This window comes from Carcharodon carcharias, chromosome 19, assembly GCF_017639515.1.
Source record: "Carcharodon carcharias isolate sCarCar2 chromosome 19, sCarCar2.pri, whole genome shotgun sequence".
NCBI classification, from domain to species: domain Eukaryota; kingdom Metazoa; phylum Chordata; class Chondrichthyes; order Lamniformes; family Lamnidae; genus Carcharodon; species Carcharodon carcharias.
In genome coordinates this window covers 30,915,906-30,938,178 of record NC_054485.1, presented here as the reverse complement: position 1 = coordinate 30,938,178, position 22,273 = coordinate 30,915,906, and the positions used below count along the sequence as shown (strand labels likewise).

The 22,273-nt window shown below is 41.4% G+C and overlaps 1 protein-coding gene across 5 annotated transcripts in view; it reads left to right on the top strand.

The window, feature by feature from the left end:
* Nucleotides 1-21,483, top strand: part of LOC121291087 (grainyhead-like protein 3 homolog) — a 98,010-nt gene extending 76,527 nt beyond the window's left edge. For all 5 annotated transcript variants that reach the window (XM_041212125.1, XM_041212126.1, XM_041212127.1 and 2 more), the window contains exons 11-16: nt 4,681-4,820; nt 6,942-6,979; nt 10,316-10,404; nt 12,778-12,863; nt 15,440-15,504; nt 18,005-21,483. In XM_041212125.1, coding sequence (XP_041068059.1) covers nt 4,681-4,820; nt 6,942-6,979; nt 10,316-10,404; nt 12,778-12,863; nt 15,440-15,504; nt 18,005-18,119 — 533 coding nt within the window. In that variant the 3' untranslated portion in view covers nt 18,120-21,483. The remainder of the gene's footprint in view (nt 1-4,680; nt 4,821-6,941; nt 6,980-10,315; nt 10,405-12,777; nt 12,864-15,439; nt 15,505-18,004) is intronic.
* Nucleotides 21,484-22,273: the final 790 nt, after the last annotated feature.

Sequence of the window (22,273 nt, the reverse complement as noted above, 5' to 3'; positions counted from 1 at the left end):
AGTCAACTATGTCAACAGCAGGGGCTTCCACTCACTGAATGTTAGCTGGTGTGCAACCACCACAAACACATCCTGCAGGCCTGCACACGATTCCCAGGGAGTGTCCATGACTCCTACATCCTTAGCAGGTCGCAGTTCCCTAACATCTTCCAGGGTGCAAAGAGGCTGTAGGGTTGGCTCCTCGGGGACAAGGGTTACCCGCAGAGGACGTGGCTGATGACACCCGTGTGGCGGCCTCAGACTGCAGCAGACCGACGGTATAACAAGGCTCATGCTGCAGCTCGCAACTTGGTGGAGCAAATGATAGGCATTTTGAAAATGAGATTCCGGTGCCTCGACAAGTCCAATGGAGCACTGCAATACAGTCCCCGGAGGGTGTCGCGCATCATTATTGCTTGCTGCATGCTCCATAACCTGGTACTGCACAGGAGGAAGGACCTGGCTGAGGAAGAGATGGAAGACCACACGTCTCCTCCAATGAAGAGGACGTCGAAGGGGATGATGGTGATGAGGTCCTCAGAGGCGAGGATGCCGGCGATGAGGCCATCGCACTGGCCAGACGAGGCAGGTGAGCTCGGGAGGTTCATGGAGGATGATGACGAGATGCAGTGAAGACAGTTCTGACATCCTTACTTTGCATCTGTGAATATTTGACTCCTCTGTGTCTGATGGCAGTGCACATACCCTCAGTTCTGAGGCTCATGTCATGGAGATGCAGCAGAGGCTGTAATAGTCACTGGATTCCAGGAGGATGATGGCAAAATGCAGTGAGGACACTCCATAGATCTTCACATTGTATCTGTGAATGTCTGACTCCTGTCTGGCTGAGGGCAGCTCTGTGACCCGGGTCATATGATGGAGACGCAGCCATGAAACTTTAAGTGCACCTGATCCTTTGTCAGCCTGCAGCACCTGACCCTTTCAGGAGCACAGCGTGACTGGTCACAGATGCTGAAGAGATGGGGGCCATTCCTATCTCTGAGAGCGCACAGAGAGAATGACGGAACTCTTTGACGCCTGCCCACGACATTCTGGCAGCAATGATAAGCACCATCGAGGTGCAAGCATTAGTAATGTTTCGAGTGAGTGTGAAGCCAGACCATCAGTTTGGTCTGATGGTTACACACTTCACAGGGAAGAGGCCCTGGACTGAGACACCTGCCTTTATCTTGTGCAGAAACCAAGGTTTCACATCTGAGTGACACGAACTGCTTATCATGACAAAGAGCCCTAGACAAGGGGACATACTTGGGAATTTATTTACAATAGCAAACATTATGTACTAGTGATTAACACCCGTGCCCAAGCTGTGCACCTACATCTTAACTTTCCCGCGGCTACGTTCGCGGCCGGATGTCCTTGGAGAGGGAGCACGCGGTGTCTGCTGGCACACTCGAGGCCTTCCGTGCCCGGTGGGCACCGCGGGGACTGGGGTGCTTTATTGACCCCTTTAATCACATTTTGGTTTAAAGTTTGTAAGTTTCCTTTAAACTTTGTTCTTGGTTTTACAGCTGTCCTGAATTAGGGGCTGTGCCTGATTTATCCCAATTTTGTTAATTTAGTTTAATTGTTTTAACTCTATAAGAGTTACATCTTAACTTTCCCGCGGCTATGTTCGCGGCCGGATGTCCTTGGAGAGGGAGCACGCGGTATCTGCCGGCACTCTCGAGGCCTTCCGTGCCCGGTGGGCACCGCGGGGTCTGGGGTGTTTTATTGACCCTTTTAATCACATTTTGGTTTAAAGTTTGTAAGTTTCCTTTAAACTTTGTTCTTGGTTTTACAGTTGACCTGAATTAGGGGCTGTGCTTAATTTATCCCTAATTTTGTTAATTTAGTTTAATTGTTTTAACTCTAAAAGAGTTACATCTTAACTTTCCTTTAAATTTTGTCTTTGTTTTTGAAGTTTCCCTTGAAGGGACTGTTTTTTACTTTGTCCCTGATTTTGTTAATTTAGTTTATTTGGTTGACTCAAAAGAGTTACATCTTCTTAACCTTCCTAACCCTGCCACTGCATCTTGCTGCTCCCAGGACATTCACAGCAGAGGTGTAGGCAGCCTGCTGACTGCTATGCCTTGTCTGTGATGACCTTGACCAGCGTCCTCTGGAGGGCCTAGACCTGGAGGGCCCTGCCTGCTTTCAGAGTCCTGCTGTATAGCAGTGGCACCCTCCTCAGCCCGTGGAGCTAGAGCTGCTGGGATCACTGGAAGTGGGGAGTTGGATGCACCGGACACTCCCGGAGTCATCTGGATGGATGGCCCCGTGGTATGCGCCTGCTGATCCTCTTCCCTATGAGTGCTCAAGGGCACCTAGCTGACTCCTTGAGGAGAAGGGGAAGCTGGAACGAGATCAAGCTGCCCTGCACCCTTCTTGCGTTGACACTGTTGGAGGCCAAATATGGCGTCAGCGATGGAGTTGAGCCCGCACAGCAGTGCAGGTCTGATGTCCTGGGCCAAGGGCTCCATGGTGGCCACCATCCTACCAGTGTTGATCTTGGTGCGTTGGCATGCCAGCGCTATCACCTCAGACTGAAGGTGGACAGACTCTTCCATTGTGCCTTATAATCTGAGGAGTGGAGCGGACATCCCTTCCTGATGTTCCCGGGCTTGCCTTTGCAGTTCCAGCAACTGAGGTATGACCGAGACCAGTGGCTCATCATCTGACTTAGACTCAGCAGATTTCTGGCCGCCAGCAGTCTTCCCAGTGCCGGGGACCTGGGAAGTCCCTATCGCTGCCTGCTGTGGATCAGGCAGTGTGATATGTTCACCAGACTGTGACCCCCAAGGCTACTCTAGGACTGGATTGCACCGATGTGTGTGTCTCTGTGCTGGAGGAGGGTGTCGGTGAGCGCTGTGATGGGTCTTCAGTGAGGGTGTCATCAGCTTCCTGTTCCGAGGTATCTTCGGGGCTTGAGTCGAGGACTTGGCTCATGGACCTCCTTGGCTTCTTCCCAGATGCACCTGCAAAAACAAGGAAAGATAATTAGTACATGGCAGGGGACTGCGGAACAACAGCATGGTTGTCTGATGGACGTTGCACTGCTGGATCCTCACTTGGTTGAGCACCGCCGACCTGACCGTCAGCACAGTAACACTCTATATCATCGCCGGCCAGCCGGATGACTCTGTTCTCAAAGTCAGTGAGGACCTTGCTGTCGGGCATTCCTCCACCAGTCTGTGACCTCTCCCTTTTGTTGTGTACCAGCTTGTCCTGCAAGAATAAAGACAGAGAGAGTGTAAGCAAGATGACTGCCAGGCCAGATGAGAGGGATGCCTGGCACGTGTGGGTGGTGAGTGGTCCCATGAATGGGATGAGGACACGATCTGCAGAGCAGATGAAGGTTTGTGTGAGACAGTGAATAGTGATGTCCCTTGAACTGGAAGCGAGTGAGATCCCTGTGGATGTGTGATGTGTTTGTGAGTGTGTGATTTGAGAGTGATGAGAAGAGTAACTTACCCTGGCAGAACAGAGGAGATCATTCATCTTCTTTTGGCACTGGGTGGCTGTCCACTTTTGCAGGCCATGGGCGCTGACCACTTCTGCCACCGCCTCGCATGCTGGATTGATGGCCTTGCTTGTTGGTCTTCGCTGAGTGGAAGTAGAGGACTTCATGGTGGCCCTCCACTGCATCCAGTAGGCACTTGAGGGTGGCATCGCTAAATTTGGGGGCAGCATGTTTCCTCCCTTTGGCAGCCATGACTTTCCACCAGCTTCCAATCCCTTAGAGAGAGCTAGCTGTATGCAGGGGTGCCCTTTAAATATGATGCCCAGATTACTGAAGGCCTGAGGTGACGGCGGGGCGGGCGAATCAGAGACTGCCCCGCCAGCGGCCCAACGTATTTCCCAGGAGTGCATTATTAATGAGGCGGTATGCACCAAGAATGGAACAATACGGATCTATTTCCCGCCTAGCAGCTGGCCAAACTGACAGGCAAGCTAGTGGCCAGGGTTGGGCGGGGTGGCATAACCAACAACAGAAGGCCACAGCCAAAGATATTCAGCAGTAATCTGGAGGTGGGGAAGGTCAGCATTCATGGTTTCAGGGAGGAGAAGAAATTGCAGCTGTCAGTGGGGAGGGAGTCAGCAACTAGCAAGGGGAGAGAAGATATGATCTGCAGGTAGGAGGCTGAAGGCTTCCTTGATGGACCGAGGGATGCATTCCTGCTCTTCCTGGCCAACAAGAAGTGCTGGAAAAGGCACTTACTTTCTGAAGTCAGTGGCTCCCACTTCCCTTTCAGTGCTGGGTTTTTTGACCTCTTGGAAACTGGCTGAACAATGCAACTGGAATCCCAGTTTAAATATGGTAATGAAGCAGTCCTCCTTTCCATTTTGGTACACTCAGATGCCATGAGATCCGCCATCATAAAAACAGTGACGGGCACGTGATTTGCAATCGCATTTTGGTTTAACCTCTCTGCTTCCCCACAACCCTCTCCCACTTGGCATTTGGGTGATTAACATTGAGGTCAATGCCTTTTCTTAGTTCTTAATTTCTTCTGCTCTATTGGAATGACTGAAGGCTGTGAAGTTTACAATATCTGTGTTGGGTTAGGATTTGCGCCTGGTCTCTGCAGGTTGTTAAAGCTGTTGCTCCAAGGGTATCTACAAAGCCTTTTCTGTATTCATTATCAGTCTGCAAAAAATAAACTCCTAATCTTCTTTCTTGTCCTTTTCATTTAACAGCCATCGATAGCAAGAGGATTTCACAGCCAGACCACAAAGGAAATGACATTACGTACTTTAAGCCAATAACAGATCTCATATCTCCTCCCGTTCTATTCACCCCAGAAGCCCATTTTCTTTATTCACAACGAACTGGATTGGTATGTAAATGTCCTGATAAGTGCAATAATACTAGAGAAAGATTGTTACTGTTTATTTTACAGGTCTCCAATTGTGATTCTTTTTTTTCCCTACCTAATTTTCTCTCCTTGCGCTGAGTTGAGTCCCATAAACAGCAGCAACCCTACCCTCAAGTAACTATTCTTCATGTGTGAAATAAAATAGAGTGCTGCGCTGAGCTGTTTTAGCATGGGAGGCAACACAACTTGTTCTGCCTGATGACTTTCCAGTGGGGTTCATTGCATTGTTTCCTAGCCTGAAGATGAGGTTGCTTCCTAGCCTGTAGAGGCCAACTTCTATGCCTTTACTGCTGCCTCAATAGAGACTAGGTAATGCAATGTGGATCTGGGAATCAAGCTTACTTTCTTGGTCTAAAAGTTGGTTCTATCCTGTACTCTGTATGTAGTGGCTGGATCATTGAGCCACCCATGCATTTTGTTTTGAAGGCAGTTTTGCACTGTAATTGGAGATTAAGCTCAAATACTTTAACGTATGACATGTTATCATGCAACTCCTAATTGAGTAACTCAGCCTTTTTCCCTAGCGTTTGGAAAAATGAGAAGTGTTCGCATCGAAACATATGAAACTCTTAAGCTGTTTGACAGGGTAGAAGCTGGGAGAATGTTTCCCTTGGCTGAAGAGTCTAGAACCCAAGGTCACAGTGTCAGAACAGGGAGTCTGCCATTTTGGACTGAGATGAGGAGAAATTTCTTCACTCCAAATGTTGTGATCCAATTGGAATTTTCTGTCTCAGTGAGCTGAGAATCTTCAACCGTTGAGCATATTCAAGTCAGAGATCGATAGATTTTTGGATATCAAGGAAATCAAGGTATATGGGGAGAATACAGCAAGCTGTAGCTGAGATAAAGGGCAGCTGATCTTATTGAATGGCGGAGCAGGCTCAAAAGGCTGAATTATCTACTCCTGCTCCTATTCCTTATTTTTCATGTTAACAAGTATCACCGCTTTTTAAAAAAAATCATCCCCTCTCTCCACGTTGTTTGGAATTTAGGGGTGAGGATAAAACCTCCTTGTTGAAAAATTAGAAGCACTGTTTTATGTTAGAAAGTGTTACTATGACACCTTATGGCTTCAGATGAATCAATCACGTGCTGAACTCCATTCTCTTCTCAACCCCATGAATACAAAATTCTAAGCACTACAATAACTCAGCACAGCTACTTCTTCAAACCAGAATCCTTGTTTGCCAGAACATTATATTAGCAGTTTGCATTAAGAGAGCTCTGTAGCAACAATACCAGCAACTAAAAAAAGGTTAGAATGTAGGTAATTATGAAAGCTAATAGAATCTTATAATTTATTATAAGGGGAATTGATTACAAAAGTAAGAGAGGTTATTCTTCAGTTGTACAGGGCACTAGTGAGACCGCATCTGGAGTATTATGTACAGTACTGGTCTCCTTATTTAAAGAAAAATATAAATGCATTAGAAGCAGTTCAGAGAAGGTTCACTAGTACCAGGAATGGACGGATTGTGTTATGAGGAAAAGCTGGACAGGTTTGGCTTGTATCCACTGGAGCTTAGAAGAGTAAGAGGCAACTTAATTGAAACCTTTAAGCTCCTGAAGGGTCTTGATAGGGTGGATGTGGAGAGGATGTTTCCTCATGCAGGAGAATCTAGAACTAGGGGCCACTGTTTAAAAATAAGGGGTTGCTCATTTAAGACAGAGATGAGGAGAAATTTTTTTTCTCAGAGGGTTCAGAGTCTTTGGACGCTCTTCCTCAAAAGGCAGTGGAAGCAGAGTGTTTGAATATTTTTAAGGCAGAGCTAGATAGATTCTTGACTAACAAGGGGGTGAAAGGTTATCGGGGATAGGTGGGAATGTATGGTGGGGTTAAATTCAGATCAGCCATGATCTTACTGAATGGCGAAGCAGGCTCGAGGGGCCAAGTGGCCTACTCCTGCTTCTCATTGGTATGTTCGTATAATATGGTCAAATTCAGGCCTTCCAAATTTCAAGCTGCAAATCACAAAGTTGCTTTCCAAAATCCTCTTTTAATGTTAGCAGCAACTATTATTTTTTTTTAAGTACCCTGGGTAATACTTCAAAACTGGATTAAAATTTTGTTTTGTTTTTTAGGGGCATTCAATGAGTTGTGAAGTCACAAATCCTGAGAGGTAAGGAATCCTTTCTGTTTATTCTAAAGTTACTAATATGAAATGCCTTGGGATGGTTTTCTATGCTGGTGGTGCTATGTATGTATGTGGTTGATGATGAGATACCTCACTATAATTCAGAGAGCCCAGAGATGTGTCTCCATTCAATAATTTGGTTATCAGAGGACACGTCAGAGCCTTTGAGAGAGGCATAAAGGAAATTTCAAATAGCTTTATGCACTGATACCATCTCTTACAGGTGATGCTGGAATTTAACATTCTTACATTACACTTCAGAAGAACTTAATTGGTTGTAATACGCTTTTGGACATCATTAGTTCCTGAAATCTTTTTTTAACTGATGGGCAAACATTTCATCTGACTATGTGCATGCATGACATAGTTTAAACATCAACAATTCGGCATCCAAGAAACATTTACAGAATGAAAACATTGAAACAAAGGAGGTAATTACACTGAAATATATGTCAGTGTAAGTTATGGGGAAAAAGTATCTTTTAGTATTAATGACTGAATCATAATATATGTTTTATGAAGTCAGGTGAATGAATGACCCGAGTGTCTGTCCAAAAGATTAATAATCCTCCAAATCTTACCACAAACTTTCAATCAACTCTGGAACTTAAATAGCCATTATCACAGATTAATTCACAACTACAAATTGTTATTTAGTTCTTCTGTGAGAATCTGTGCTATCATTGAACTGTACAGTTAAAGTAATGGGCATTGAGGCCAAACAGTGGAACAACTGTAGAAAAATATAAGACAGTCTACATTTGGAAATTACTTTAATTTTAATGAAATTTAGGAACAAGTCACAGTTGTGAATTGTAAGAGAATGAAACATAATGGGCAAAAAGACCAGTTATAAGCACCACCAGCTGAAGCAAGGTTAAAATGTTTTGACCTATGTTCAGTTGAGGGTTATTATATATCATATTGCTTTGATTTGATTTTTAATTTTAAGCACAGTTTCAGTTTCAGCTGTGCAATACATACTGTATGTGTTTGAAAGTTTTGTTAGGCCACAGGCAAGACTATAGATTAAATGGTTTACAAAAACGTATTACAGTTTTTGTGGTTTCATTAAAAGATTAGAGCAGCTCTTGATGGAGAGAAGGTTCTTACAAAGGGAACATTCACACTGTCAATTTGCTGTCAGTGTGAAGTAATTTCAGCTTTGCACAGATGCAAAACTGACAGTGCAAATGTGGGCTCAGAACCTGACCTGATGCCAGAGCAAAGCAAAGTGAGACTGGAGGGGATTGTCTTGCATTGCTTCAGTTTGCTGAATGGTGAATCCACTGCGGTGACAAACCTGAAGTTTTTGTAATTCGTTCTTGTGATGTGGACAGTCAATGCCAGCACAGAAGATCATTCGGTCCATTGGGCAGAATTTTGCCGTCGGCTTGCCGACATGTAAAATGACACGGGATGATATCAAGCGGAACCCCCGACATCATCCCGCCCCATTTAAATTTTCAGGAAGGCGGGGGAGCAGCAAAATCAGCTGCGTGCTCGCCAACCCATCAATGGCCAATTGAGGCCATTGATGGGATCAATTATACAATCACAGGACCTGCCCGTCTGACCTTAAGGTTGGTGGACAGGCCAGGAGCCCCAGCAGGGAATAGAAAAAAAATGAAACCTCATCCACTGGCGGGATGATGTTTCATGTAGGGTTTTAAAAAGTTTAATAAACTTATTATGTAAATTATGAACATGTGCCATCTCATGTGACATTGTCACATGAGGGGGACATGTTAGGGATTTTTTTTTTCTATTTTTAATCTTTTTAAAAGTGCCAGCGATCTCCCTGAGGCAGCACTTAGCCTCAGGGAGATGTGCGCTCTTTCATGCGCATGCGCAAAAGAGCACACTCTTGCTTTTGGGGAACCCACGCCCCTGCCCGCACAGGGAGTGCATAGCGTTTCCTGCTGGATGTCACACTGAGCGGGCCTTAATTGGCCCACCCACGTAAATTGGCGGTGGAGCCCGCTTTTCCGGTGGGGATGGTCTCCCCGCCCGCCAGAGATTGGGTCGGGCCTGCCCACCCGACAGGCAGAAAATTCTGCCCATTGTATTTGTGCTGGCTGTCCTAAGGAGCAGTTCACGTACTGCCACTCCTGAGGCCTCTCCCCACATCCCTGTACATTCCTCCTTTTCAGAGATTTAAAAAATTAGAAAATGTCGAAGAATTTACTGCCCATCCCTCATTGCCCCGAGAAGTCGGTGGTGAGAGGTCTTCTTGAACTGCTCCAGTTCATGTATTGAAGGTACACCCACAGTGTTGCTAGGTAGAAAGTTCCAGGATTTAAACCCAGCAACAATGAAAGGGCAGTGATTTATGTCCAAGTCAGGATGCCCTGTGACTTGAAGGGGAGTTTGCTGGCGATGGTGTTCCCATGCATCTGTGCACCTTATTCTTCTGGCAGAGCTTGCGGGTTTGGGATTTGCTGTCGGAGAAGCCTTGGCAATTTGCTGCAGTACATCCTGCAGATAACACACACTGCAACCATGGTGCACTGGAGGGACCAACTGTTACGACTTTGCAATAACCTCAATCTAAATGTATCAGAGATTTCACTCCCACCTGTTCTGCAAACATTTACATTTCTAACTTTAAGAGACAATCATGCATCCAGGTGTTTGCAGAGCCCTCTCTTAAACAGGATCTAACCAGGCAGAAGTCAATCAATGGAAACGGGATTCAGCCTGACTGAACCTGAACACCAACTACCAGCCTCAGATGGGTAGTTACAGTGTAAATACATTCAAGGGCTGCATTATGCCATTACATATGTATTCTCTGTACAAGATTAAAAGGATACATTTGAGATCGGCACCACCAACAATTATTCACATAGATTAATAACATGAAATCATCCCGTGGATTCCAATTATGGACTGTCTTGGTGTAGTCCTGTTCTGCACTGACATGGCAAAGAACACCAATTTCAGACAGGCATTTCTGGTTGAATATGATGACAAGGTCTGGGTTACATGTGGCCAGTGACCACCATACCAACTTTGTCGCAGGTGAAAGAATTGCAATGAAATGAAGCCCTTAAAAAAAATCAGATTTACTCGAACCATCTAAAATCACGTCAGGTATCAGCCATGATTGAATGGTGGAGCAGTCTCGATGGGCCGAATGGCCTAATTTCTGCTCCTATGTCTTATGGTAACTGAAATCTCAATTTCCACCATACACATGTCGAGAATGTAAATGGAGAATGGATGTTTGTATTTCTCTCATTGTGCCTGCAATTGCATTCTTCTGTGGCATCTGACAGTATTGTGTATCACTTATAATCGTGTGCTTTTAACGTGCAGGTTTCCATTGAAAAGGGATAACAAGGTTCTGTACAAAGATGAATTGGACCCGCCAGTCAAACAAGCAAGGTTTTGTGAACCAGAGAGAGGTACATTGAAAACAGTCTTTGACGCACTGTGTTCATGGTGGGCAGGGTACAGAGTGGGAGGGAAGCACTTGAGGTGAATTGTTTTGCTTGGGCCATTTTAACTCTTAAGCCTCACTTGAATAATGCAGCATTGTCCCTAAGCCAGCAGGAGTTGCTTCAGGGCCAGTACGCTGGACTGGAAATTTGAGGTGGGAGCCTGACACCATCAGGAACCCATGGAAACAATGTGTAGTATAAAGTTAGTGCTGGGGGATTGTTGGGGATTTGAGAAGTGATGCTATCGCTGGGAGAGAAAAGCAAAGGGCTGGGAAGGTCCAAGGATCCTCGCTGGATGAGTGAAGCACTCCTGACCTGCCAGGAATCCATAGAAAAGAATTTTCAATGAAAATATTTACCTCGTTCTTTCCTATCTCTCTGCCAAGTCTCACCAATTCTAGCTATCAGTTTGGCCCCAATCAGCAGATATTAACTTTCGAATGTAAAGTAGGACCCTGCCTGAGCCCAGTTGGCAATCTTCCTGTGCCTATTTTTTGATGAGTGGTGTCAAACAGGAATGTGTCACAAACCCCACCACCTGCTATTTTAAGGACCTGCTATGGGCAGACTGGGTTAAGGTACAAATTTGAGCTATTTTTCAATTTAAAACTATGAGAACTAGAGGAGTCGCTTGAATTGAACAACCACTAATTTTGAAGTTTCATAACATATGTACAACATTGCTGAGAATGGTACCCCAAATGTCAGGGTTAGCAGCGCAAAGGCAACAGTGGGACACTCTATAGCCCTTGTGCATCACTAAAAAGGACAATTCTCATTGGCATCCCTCCAGGCAGCACCAAACTAAACAGAAATGTAATCAGAAACCGGACAGTTGTCAGAGCAAGATTTGGCCACGTATTCAATGGCTTTCTTGCTGTACAGTCCAACTGAGCAGTTTTATATTCACTCACTATACAGACCTTTCTCATTTATCCCATTTTAACTAATTAGTCTACGCTTCTCTAATAAACAGCTATCTGATAATGCAATTTACTGTTTAAAATAAAGATTGTGAAATATGTTTGTATTTGATTTGTGACTTTTAACAACAAATGTAATAAGAGGATTCAACAAAATTTAGGTCTGCTCCTACCAGGTCTAATCTGCACACGTTATGTTTCGCACACCAATGGTCACCAAAGTTAGGCATGATTGGATGCAGCCACTGATTTATATGGGCGGCTGCCTCTGTGAAATGCACATGTGCGAATCTTGACCTGGACCCATTCCCACCCCCCCCCCCCCTCAAAATGGTAGGTGCCATGTTCCAGGGGAGGACTTCCAGATTTCGGCCTCTTCCGCCATTTTTGCAATGATGGAGATGCTCCCAATCATTGTGAAAATCCAGGCCTTTCTGTTTCTCGTGGATGGTGCATGAGGGTTAATGAGTTATGTCACCTTCATATGTAGCTAATCTTTGTGAGAGTTCATTATGATTGAAACTTAAAACTACTCAAAACTTCTTGAATATTATCACCAAAATAAATTTGCCCAAATGAAAACTGAACTGAATAATTATTAAAATATTACTGAAAATAATCATTCCTTTGATTTTATATATATAAATTAGTGATATATCTTACTAAACTAGAAATTAAGCACAATATTTATGTAATATAGAATATTTACAAAATATATAATCAAAATATTTGAATTACAGTACACAATAGATTTCTCTCCAGATAATTTTATATTAGCCATTTGTTCCCAAGTTGAAAATATAGAGAGTACAATTCATTTTTCAATTTTTGAATATTACAGAATATAAAGAGCTTTTTTTATATCTTCATCTACAATGAATAATAGATTCATATCATTTAATATAGTCACATATATGGGTCACAGGTCAGGAACAAAACTCCCTAATGCTGTTAAATTTAATTTAAAAGAGAGCCTGTCATCAAAATCCTTATTTATTAGGAATGAATGAATCCTGTCCGCATATAGTTTAGATTAAAATGTATCTGCTGCAGCATGCAGAGTAGATCCACCATTAAATGTACAGTGTCAAACTTAATACAACAGTGCACAGAATAAACACTGAGCATTAATAATTGTTTTGTTAAATATAGAAAATCACTTCATACAGGTTATTGGAGCATTGTGCAGCTTTAAAAGCTATTGAAGGCAATTCAGCTCTCAAATCCTTCTGAATTTTTAAACTTTTAATAAACAATTATATTAGCAATTCTATCATTGTCTGTGACGGTGAAAATACAATGTAGTATCTTGATACTGATTCTTCGCTTTGCATAGTTTTCCTTGGAAAATGGGATGAATAATGACCACGTGTAAATTATGATATAAGTAAAACATAACTGTATTTCCTTCTAGTGCTGTTATACGTGCGGAGGGAGTCAGATGAAGTTTTTGATGCATTGCTGTTAAAGACGCCTAATCTTAATGGATTGAAGAGTGCGGTTAGTATCAGGTTACTTAATTCCCATTATTGAATATCTTGTTACACATTGAATTTTTCCCATTAACCTCAGTACATTTTGAAAGTACTATTTCATGGTGTTAACCTACACAGGCATTTCCAGCAAATTGAAGAACTTCAGAACGATCTGCATCTGGCTCTGTGGGGTTCAAGGGGAATAAAAATAGGGAGGGGTGTGAAAATCGACTACCAATTCACAATTACTCATTTCACACAATCTATAAAGTCAAAATTGCCCACAGTGATAGCACTAGCTGTTTGCTTTTCACCTATTCCTGTGACATTCAAAGGGCTCAGAAAGGGGTGTAGACAAGGGTTGAGACAAATAGTGTCACTAAGCTGTCACATGATTATTTTACCCCTTTTTTTCTCTGATGCAAAAGAAGGCTGTAATTGGAGATTAGTTCTACTCATGGGGTATTTAATATTAAAATTATGTCACCTCTGTAACTGCAGAGAAATACTGATCTCTGGATGAAGTGTTTTATCAACACCCTGGGGGAGAACCTTGTCTCAACTCTATACAGAAACCAACTGTTCATTACATCCATGTGGGTTGACCATATAGATACAGAATTCAACTAACATTCATCCTGACAATAAGAAATAGTTTTGCAGGATCCTCCTAACAATTTAGTAAGTTTATTCAATGAGTACCTGAGCCATAAAGACCAGAAATGTAGTGTAATGGGTTAATGGTATGGTAATGCTAATGAGTGATGTAGACCATGATGTTTCAGTGACATCAGCATTCATGTACTTGAGCCTTGGGAGAGAGGGTGGAACACTCTGTACTCAGGAGAGACATACCTACTCTGTAACCTATCTTAAATAAACAAGTTTAAAGTAAGTACCAGAGTAAGACTGCAGTCTCTCTAGGTAAGATAGGTTAAGCATACCAGAAGCCAGCAATCATGCCAAGAATATATGAAACAACACGGTCTCTAAATTATGCTGAATTAGCTGATCTCAGCTCACATGATTTTATGAGTGGTACAATTGGCTTCAGTGTCCCTGAGTTAGGGAAGAATAACTTGATCAGCATTCCAGCTCCTGATTGTTACTAAGTGGCTTACTAGAAGTGTGTGCGTATGGGTGTCAGGTGAGGACAAGATGAGGCTTGGCTACTTTGGTGGTGTCAGAGGGAGGAATTTTGTGCTCTGGCTGGTGGTGAGCTTGGAGGGGAAACGGCATTTACTTAGCCTGGATAGTGGCGTAAATGAAACCCAGCACCTTCCTGCCTGTGCCCAAATTTAAGTTCTGGGCCGGAAGACCCATGGTCAACCTTCCCACCTGCCGCCAATTGAGACCCATAAGTGGCCAAATAACAACCACTTAAGGGCCTCATCCTACCTCTCCTGGTATTCACCCAGCTGCAGGCAGGCCTGTCACCATGCAGAGAACATGACAGGTAAACTTGTGTGGGCTGCTTGTCACCTCCAGGGGAGCAGTCCCTTAATCAAAGACACTCAGTGCCTGGTCGAAGGGTTCAGCATTGGGAAGTTGGGGGATGGTGGTGGGGATCTGCTGTGAACCACCCCTAGATAATGCTGCTGAACCCCCTATGCCCCTCTCCCCACAACTCCCACCCTGCCAAACGCCACACCCCCCGTATTACTTACCTGTGGCCGGGTCACTCAGCAATCCTGAGACCCCGGTGCTTGTCATTCCAGCAGCAGCCACAGCCTCCTCGGGCACTGCTGAGCACAAGAGCTACTGACCTCTGATTGGCCGGCAGTTCTCGGTATGTGAGACTTTCGCCCCCAGGGTCTTGATTCAAGGGGAAGGCCCACCACTGACCTCGCCACTGCCTGATTGACTTGTGGTTTGGCGGGGCTTCCCAAAAAGAGGCAGCACAAGACCCCTGACACTTCAACAAGATTCCGCCAAGAGTGTGCCTGGCAGCTGTAGAACTGTAGTCAATAAGATCTAGAGTAAAGGAGAGGTGGAAGAAAATTGATGTGGAAAAATATGGTCCAAAGAGCATATTTGGAAAGTTCATGCCAACAAAAATCATCTGGAAAATCAATTAGTTTTTATGAGGTAAAACTGCAATGTAATATTGGCATATCAGTGTGTCAACATGTTCCCATCCTGCTGTTTTAACAAGATCATTAACCTTTCATTAACAAGATCATTAACCTTTAACCTTAAGTGCTGGAATTCCTCACTATATCCCTCTGCCTCTCTATCTTGCTTTCCTCCTTTAAGATACTCTTTAAAAATATTTGAACCGGCTTGTAGTCATCTGCCCTAATGTGTGGCTTAGTGTCATATTTTGTTTTATAACCTTTCTGTGACGAGCCTTGGGATGTTCAATTGCATTAAAGGTGCTTGTTTTTGTCTTAGATTATAATGCTTTATTTAGGAAAATGTATTCAAAAGAATAAGGAATACAATAAATGGTAAAAGGCAACAGTAAATATCATGCCGTCCTTCTTTTCCATGTTTCCACCCCTTATTAGGACAAACTTATAAAAACCTCTAAGCAGAGTTGACCTTCTTAGCAATTTTGCTTGACCTTTTAACAATTGTATTTTGATGTTCTTGACCTAGATTTCAGAAAAGTATGGACTGCTTGAGCAGAGAATTTGCAAAGTTTACAAGAATTGTATGAAAGGGTGAGTAATTGAACAGATTTTATCTCTGTGTTGTACGTGTCTCATTACACTGCCATATTAGTAGCGACTGCCAGTGGGTTGTTAAGTACACAAATTGAAGTAATGGCTAGCACAAAACTCTGTTCTTGAACTGTAGGTTTCATATTAGGCACAACTCTAAAATCAGGGCAATTGTAGTTATTACTCACATCCATGGAGTGACTGTCCCTTTTAGACACCATCTCAGTTATCAAGAAACACTACATCATAATGGTATTTTGGCAATAATGATATTTTACTCAAGAAACATATTCACAGACCAAAAGCTGAATTGTAGTGTAAATTACATTAAAACGTTCGTATATAGACTAAGTAATCAAATGAAAAACATGGAAACATCTAACAATTATGTGGTAACAAAAATAGATAAACAAATTCAGCAGGTAGGGGAAGTGATGGATGGGATATTAAAAGAAGAGTAATACTGGATTAAAATTATATTTAAGTTACAAACCAATTATGAGTAAGCTCCATGGTTTGAAAGTGATGCAGCATCTTATGCTTTTCAAATGGAGTTTTTCCACTGTGAGTTGATATAAACTGCAGGCAGCTCTGATATTGTGAGCTATCAGTAGTTGGAGAAATTTAAATAGTGATGTGAACTCTCATAAAAAGATCTTGGCAGAGCGAGTTCACTTATGGCCTGAATTTTTTATTGATTGGCATGCGCGTATTGTTATGTTTATACATTTCTGAATACATGGATATATTTGCATTATGAATGGCAACAGCAATATAGACACTGATTGTAAACATGCACCTGGGATGAAGCTGCATCTCATTTACTGCTTCTAAATTTGTACCTGTATGTAACCCAATATTATGAGAGTAATTTTGACAAGTAGAATGGGATCACAATTGCTGATATCATAATAAATATAAAGGGATGGATAAAGAAGAGAGAAAAATTTCAACTCCAGTGATTGAAGGACGTAGAATGAAGGGAAAAAGATCTAAGATTAAATGTAAGAGATTGAGAACAGAGAGCACAAGAAACCTTTTTACATAGAATCTCGTGAATGTGGGATGTGCCACTGGTGTTAATAATTGAAGCAAAGACCGTGCTAACATTTGGGAATAGGTTAGGTGGATGCATGAAGGAAAAGAGTATAAAAATCTCAGACATGCAACAAGAACTATTGTATGTGTGGAGGATAAACCCCAGCACAAGATGTTTGGGACAAATGATCTATTTTTGTGTTACAATTCTATTTAATATATATTTTAAAGTCCAGGCAGATATTTTAAAAATTCACCTCACATCAGTTGTTGTTGCTCCGTAGCAACAGCATTCTCAGACTATCTCCCCAAAGTAGTGTCACATAGAATACAAATGAGCTGACTTTACTCCCAAATTACGCTACACAGTTTACGTAGCTAGTGCCTCAGATTAACACAAACTATAATACATTGGGAAGACTCACAACAATCATGAAGTCTCAAAATAGTTCCAGTTTTGTTCCTTTAAAACATTTTTCACTCATTTGTTCACTGTATTTCTGGAAAGCTATTATATTATGATTAAAGTCTCAATATTACAAGATGAATTTCAAAGCTTATTTACATTTTCATTCAGAAGATACTTTTTCTCAATAACGTCTTTGTTAAATTTTTAAATTTTGCAGCTTTTATAGTATGTGCTCCATATATAGAATGACAAAGAAGACATATTTTTAACTATGAACAATAGGTAGGACAGGAATGCAAGCATGACTCTGAAACCTTCCTTGATGTGTTTATTCAACCTGATAATAAAAATGTCAGTGTGAGAGCCTGCATTAACGTTAAACTGAGATATGGTTTATGGGTTTGATAATTTTAATATGAGTGTTGCAAAACAAAAGGGATTGTAGGTGGGTAAGAGGAAATGAATGCACACAAATAGTTAATAACCTTGGAATGTTTGTTCGTGACTGGATTGGAATGTGGCCTTGCTGATTTGAGCACTGATTTTGGTCCTTGTTCAATGACTCATTGCAAGAACACAAAACAGGTGTTCCCAGTTCCTTAGGAGGAATTTAGTATTTAAATTTAGAAATTATAAATATTGTAAGCTAGTTGGTTTATTTTAACTCTGATTTTCCAAACAAGTTGCAACTGGTTTTGATGTAGCTGGATTTGCAACAAATAGGGATGGGATTGAATTCTAAACCAAACATAGTGGAGGAGCAAAATGCAAGTTCATAGTGTTCTTCCTCATTAGAAGCATGTAACCTATAGGCTCATTAAAGAATAGACATAGCACTAGTCAGACAGAAGACTATGGTTTTAGCCACTTTGCTGTGCCACATAAAGGAGGTTGCAGTATTAAAGGTTATTTAAAAGTACTTTTAAATGCTCTTCACATAACTCATGTGTGGTGAAAAGCTATCCCTTGAGAGTGGGTTTGTTTTTGCTTAGGAACTTTGGCCACAATTAGTGAGCTCTAATTAACATTCATTTTCCATTTTCCCTCCTACAGAATCTTGGTAAACATGGATGACAACATTGTGCAGCATTACTGCAACCATGCTGCATTTTTGGTGGAGATAAAGGACATAAATGGAGGCTGTCAAATAACACTTAAAGAGGTTTAAAGAGTCTCAGCACTCATAGACAAACTCAAAGGAGCCTCAAAATGAGGAACGCATCAGTTATCACTCTACCTCTTCCCTTCTCTCCACATACGTATACTATTGGCTGCTTTCAATATTTGGACCCAAGATCACTTTCTTCTGGTCAGTTGCAAAAAAGAACTTGCTGAAGTCAAGAATGAAGAACTCAACGTTATTTTATTTTTGATCTATACTCATGTTGGAAGAAGCCCTCTGTATCATTGAAGAATTTTTTTTCTTTATTTGTTTATACTGCTCAACTTGTTAAATCTCCAGTGTCAAAGTGCTACATGCTTTCAACTCCGCCCAACAAATGTTTATTGACTGTTGGAACATATACATGGAATCACTAGCCAGTCGATGTATATTTCAGTGTATTTGAATGTGTGATATTTTTGGATTATTCATCTTTTTCTGCAACTTACATGTGTCATTTTTTTATTGCAAATTCAACCGATTTCAAATTTTCAGGTTTGTCAATATAAAATATTTTTTACAAGGAATGGCAAAGCAATTGCTATAAAATTCTTTTACGGTGCTCATGAAGTATGTGGAAGAATTCAATGCTCATAGAAGAAAGTATACAATAACTATTTTCCCCTTTGAGGGACATTGACTCAGTGATAATTCAAAAAATATTTATCTTTTCTTGAAATATAAATAAAAGCATATGGTTTCCTTCTCTTTCGCATGCCATGAATCTGTGATATACTTCCTTAATGCTTCACTAGAGGAAATATTCATGTCATTTTAATGCTACAAAATGGTACCTGGACCTCCTGATATGATCAAGGATTTCCAAAATCTTTAAAACTATCAGCTTACAGAGGATGTGTGTTTTGGAATCATGGTGTGCTGGTATCATATCATGATTTGAAACATTAAAGCTATGTACTATGGATATGTATAAAATATTATATCATGGATTAAAGAGGAAGCAACGCATAATGACCTGGCATCCCTCAGTTACCAAAACATTCCTCAGCTGACTAAATTTAAAATATTACTAGTCCTGTTAACTGCCAACTTTAAAAAAAATCTATTATCATGTATAAGTTCTTTATTTTTATACCAAATGTTCTCTGGCATTGTCACCTGTCATAATTAGGGCAAGGAAGCATTGTTTTCCAAGTGCAGCAAACTGGGGAGACCACTGATTCCTATTGGCTTGATGTCTTGTGCTATAATATTTTTACTAAGCTTCCAAATTTAATGCTAGGTTGCTCGATAAACTACTTAAGGAAACATTACATTTCTATACCTGAAGATATGACAAATCTGAGTGATTCAAGTTTTTGTCTTTGAGTATATTTTCCTCTCTTCACTAATGTTAGTGAGAACATTTACTTGAAGCATGAAGTCAGAAACATGCTATCTACTCAGCTTGACACTTTCACTAACATTAGTGCACAAAGGCAGGAACTTATCTTGTAATGAATTGACTTGCCTGATTTGCTATTGACTTATTATGGGGTTTGTGTATTGTAATACAGTCAATTTGTGACATCTATTAGTATTGTGCTAAAGATCTCCGCATTGTGAAGCATATATATTGTACATATAAAGAGTAAGTCTCAAGTATGAACATGGTGATGGACATTTCATGTTTTCTTTATGATATCGTTCAACCTCAGATGTGGTCTCAGAATTGCCTGATCTATTTTTATTATCCAATTGTAATGAATCAGCTTCTTGTAAGATTCTTAATGACATGGCATAGAACATTCACTGCCAAATTCCTGTCAAAATTTCAATTGAAAAATGTAACTTGCAATTTTTTTAATGAAATTCCCTTAGTTGATGCATTTCTCATCCAATAAGAGATATAAACCTCCCACTGTGTCTATGTGCCATTGTCATTGTATCTATCTCTTGGGTATTCACAGAGATGCAGTTTACAAAGTTCACAAATTCTAAACAAATGTTACCTTTCTAACTTAAACTGTTCAAAAGAAAATGTATTTCTATCAATCTCCAGTGTGCATAGATGAGTAGAATTCTGTTCCCATCTTCTTCCTACACTCCCAACCCACCCCCCTACCTCCCTCACCAACGCCTTCCTGCTTACCTGTTTCATTTCCAACAGGTGAAAAAGCAATTGGCACACTTGGTGCATCTTAGCCATTTCCAAATTTGATGCTTAGATTGGGTGGTTCGTCCCATTTTAGTCTTATTAAACTTTGTCATTGTACCATGGGCTAGGCCATCTCAGAAAGCAATTAAGAGTCAACCACATTGCTGTGGCCTGGAATCGCAGATAAGCCAAACCAAATAAGAATGGATTTACTTCCCTAAAGGACCTTAGTAAACCAGATGGGTTTTTGCAACAATCTGGCAGCTACCTGGTCACTTAAATGTTGCTGTATTCCACTCCAGGGAAAGATTTTATAATTGGTGCAATACAAGAGCCTGTTTCCTTTCTTGTTAAAGGAGGAAAAATGGTTCTAATACAATGAGATTTACATTTTTTTAAAAAACTTTTATTATGTATGTCTTGTGCTTAAATAAAGCTAGCTAGTTATTCGCACTAATGCCTGCTCTGAAATGTGCTCAGGACTATCCTCAGTACTACTCACAGCACCAGTTCCTAGCAATCTGGCTCATAGGAACATAGGTTCATAGGAACAGGAGTAGGCCATTCAGCCTGACGAGCCTGCTCCACCATTCAATACAATCATGTTTGATCATCCACTTCAATGCCTTTTTCCCAACACTATCCCTATATCGTTTTATGTCATTGGTATTTAGAAATCTGTCAATCTCTACTTTAAACGTACTGAACGACTGAGCTCTCACAGCCCTCTGGGGTAGAGAATTTCAAAGATTCACAACCCTCTGAGTAAAAAGATTTCTCATCTCAGCCCCCTTCTTTTGAAATGTTGTCCCCCAGTTCTAGACTCCTCAACCAGGGGAAACGTCTTACCTGCATCTATCCTGTCTATCCCTTTAAAATTTTGTAGGATTCAATGTGATCCCTTCTCATTCTTTGAAACTCTAGAAAATACAAGCCCAGCTTCCTCAATCTCTCTTCATAGGACAATCCCACCATTCTGGGAACAAGTCTGATGAACGTTTGCTGCATTCCCTCTATGGCCATAATATCCTTCCTAAGGTAAGGGGACCAAAACTGCACACAATACTCTAGGTGCAGTCTAACCAAGACTTTATACAATTGCCCAAGACTTCACTACTCCCATACTCAAATGCTCTTGCGATAAATGCTAACATACCATTAGCCTTCCTAACTGCTTGCAGCACCGGCATGTTAGCCTTCAGTGACAAATTCAGTGTCCCTTTGTACATCTGCACTTTCTAATCTCTTATCATTTAAGAAATACTCTGTACATCTGTTCCTCCTACCAAAGTGGATAACTTCACATTTTTCCATATCATATTCCAACTGCCATGTTCTTGCCCACTCACTAAGTTTGTCCAAATCCTCTTGAAGCTGCTTTGCATCTTCATCACAACATACACTTCCACCTAGCTTTGTGTCACCTGCAAACTTGGAAATATTCATTTGGTTCCCACATCCAAATGTATATTGTGAACAGCTCTGGTCGAAGTATTCAAAAGGTAATTGGATTGTTATCTGAAAGGAAAGAATGTGAAAGGCTACAGGGAAAAGGCAGAGGAGTGGGGCTAGGTAGATTGTTCTTTCAGAGAGCCAGTGCAGACTCGATGGGCCAAATGACCTCCTTCTACGCTGTAATGATTATGTGAAGTGCTGTTCCTGCGGTACCCCACTATTCACAGCCTGCCAATGCGAGAATGATCCGTTTATTCCTACTTTCTGTTTTCTTCCTGTTAGCCGATCCTTAATCCATGTCCATACTAGTAATTCTGTTTGGGTGGACAAATAAATAGGGGACATATTTCCCAAGGAGCAGTTAATCTCTTTCTTTCTTCAGTGCTTGAGTCATAGATCTGCACTACTTCACAAAAATGGAACATTTTGTCCACTGAAAGAAGCAATTAATGGCAATGGCAGACATCAGTAGTTAAGGCATCAACATTAGGGAGGGTGAGATACACAGTTTATTACCCAGAAAAACCTCATGACTGTGCCACTTGTGGTTTATGAGTTAATCTTTATTTGTGGGTGAACTACATAACCTGGTTCGAAAGGACTAATG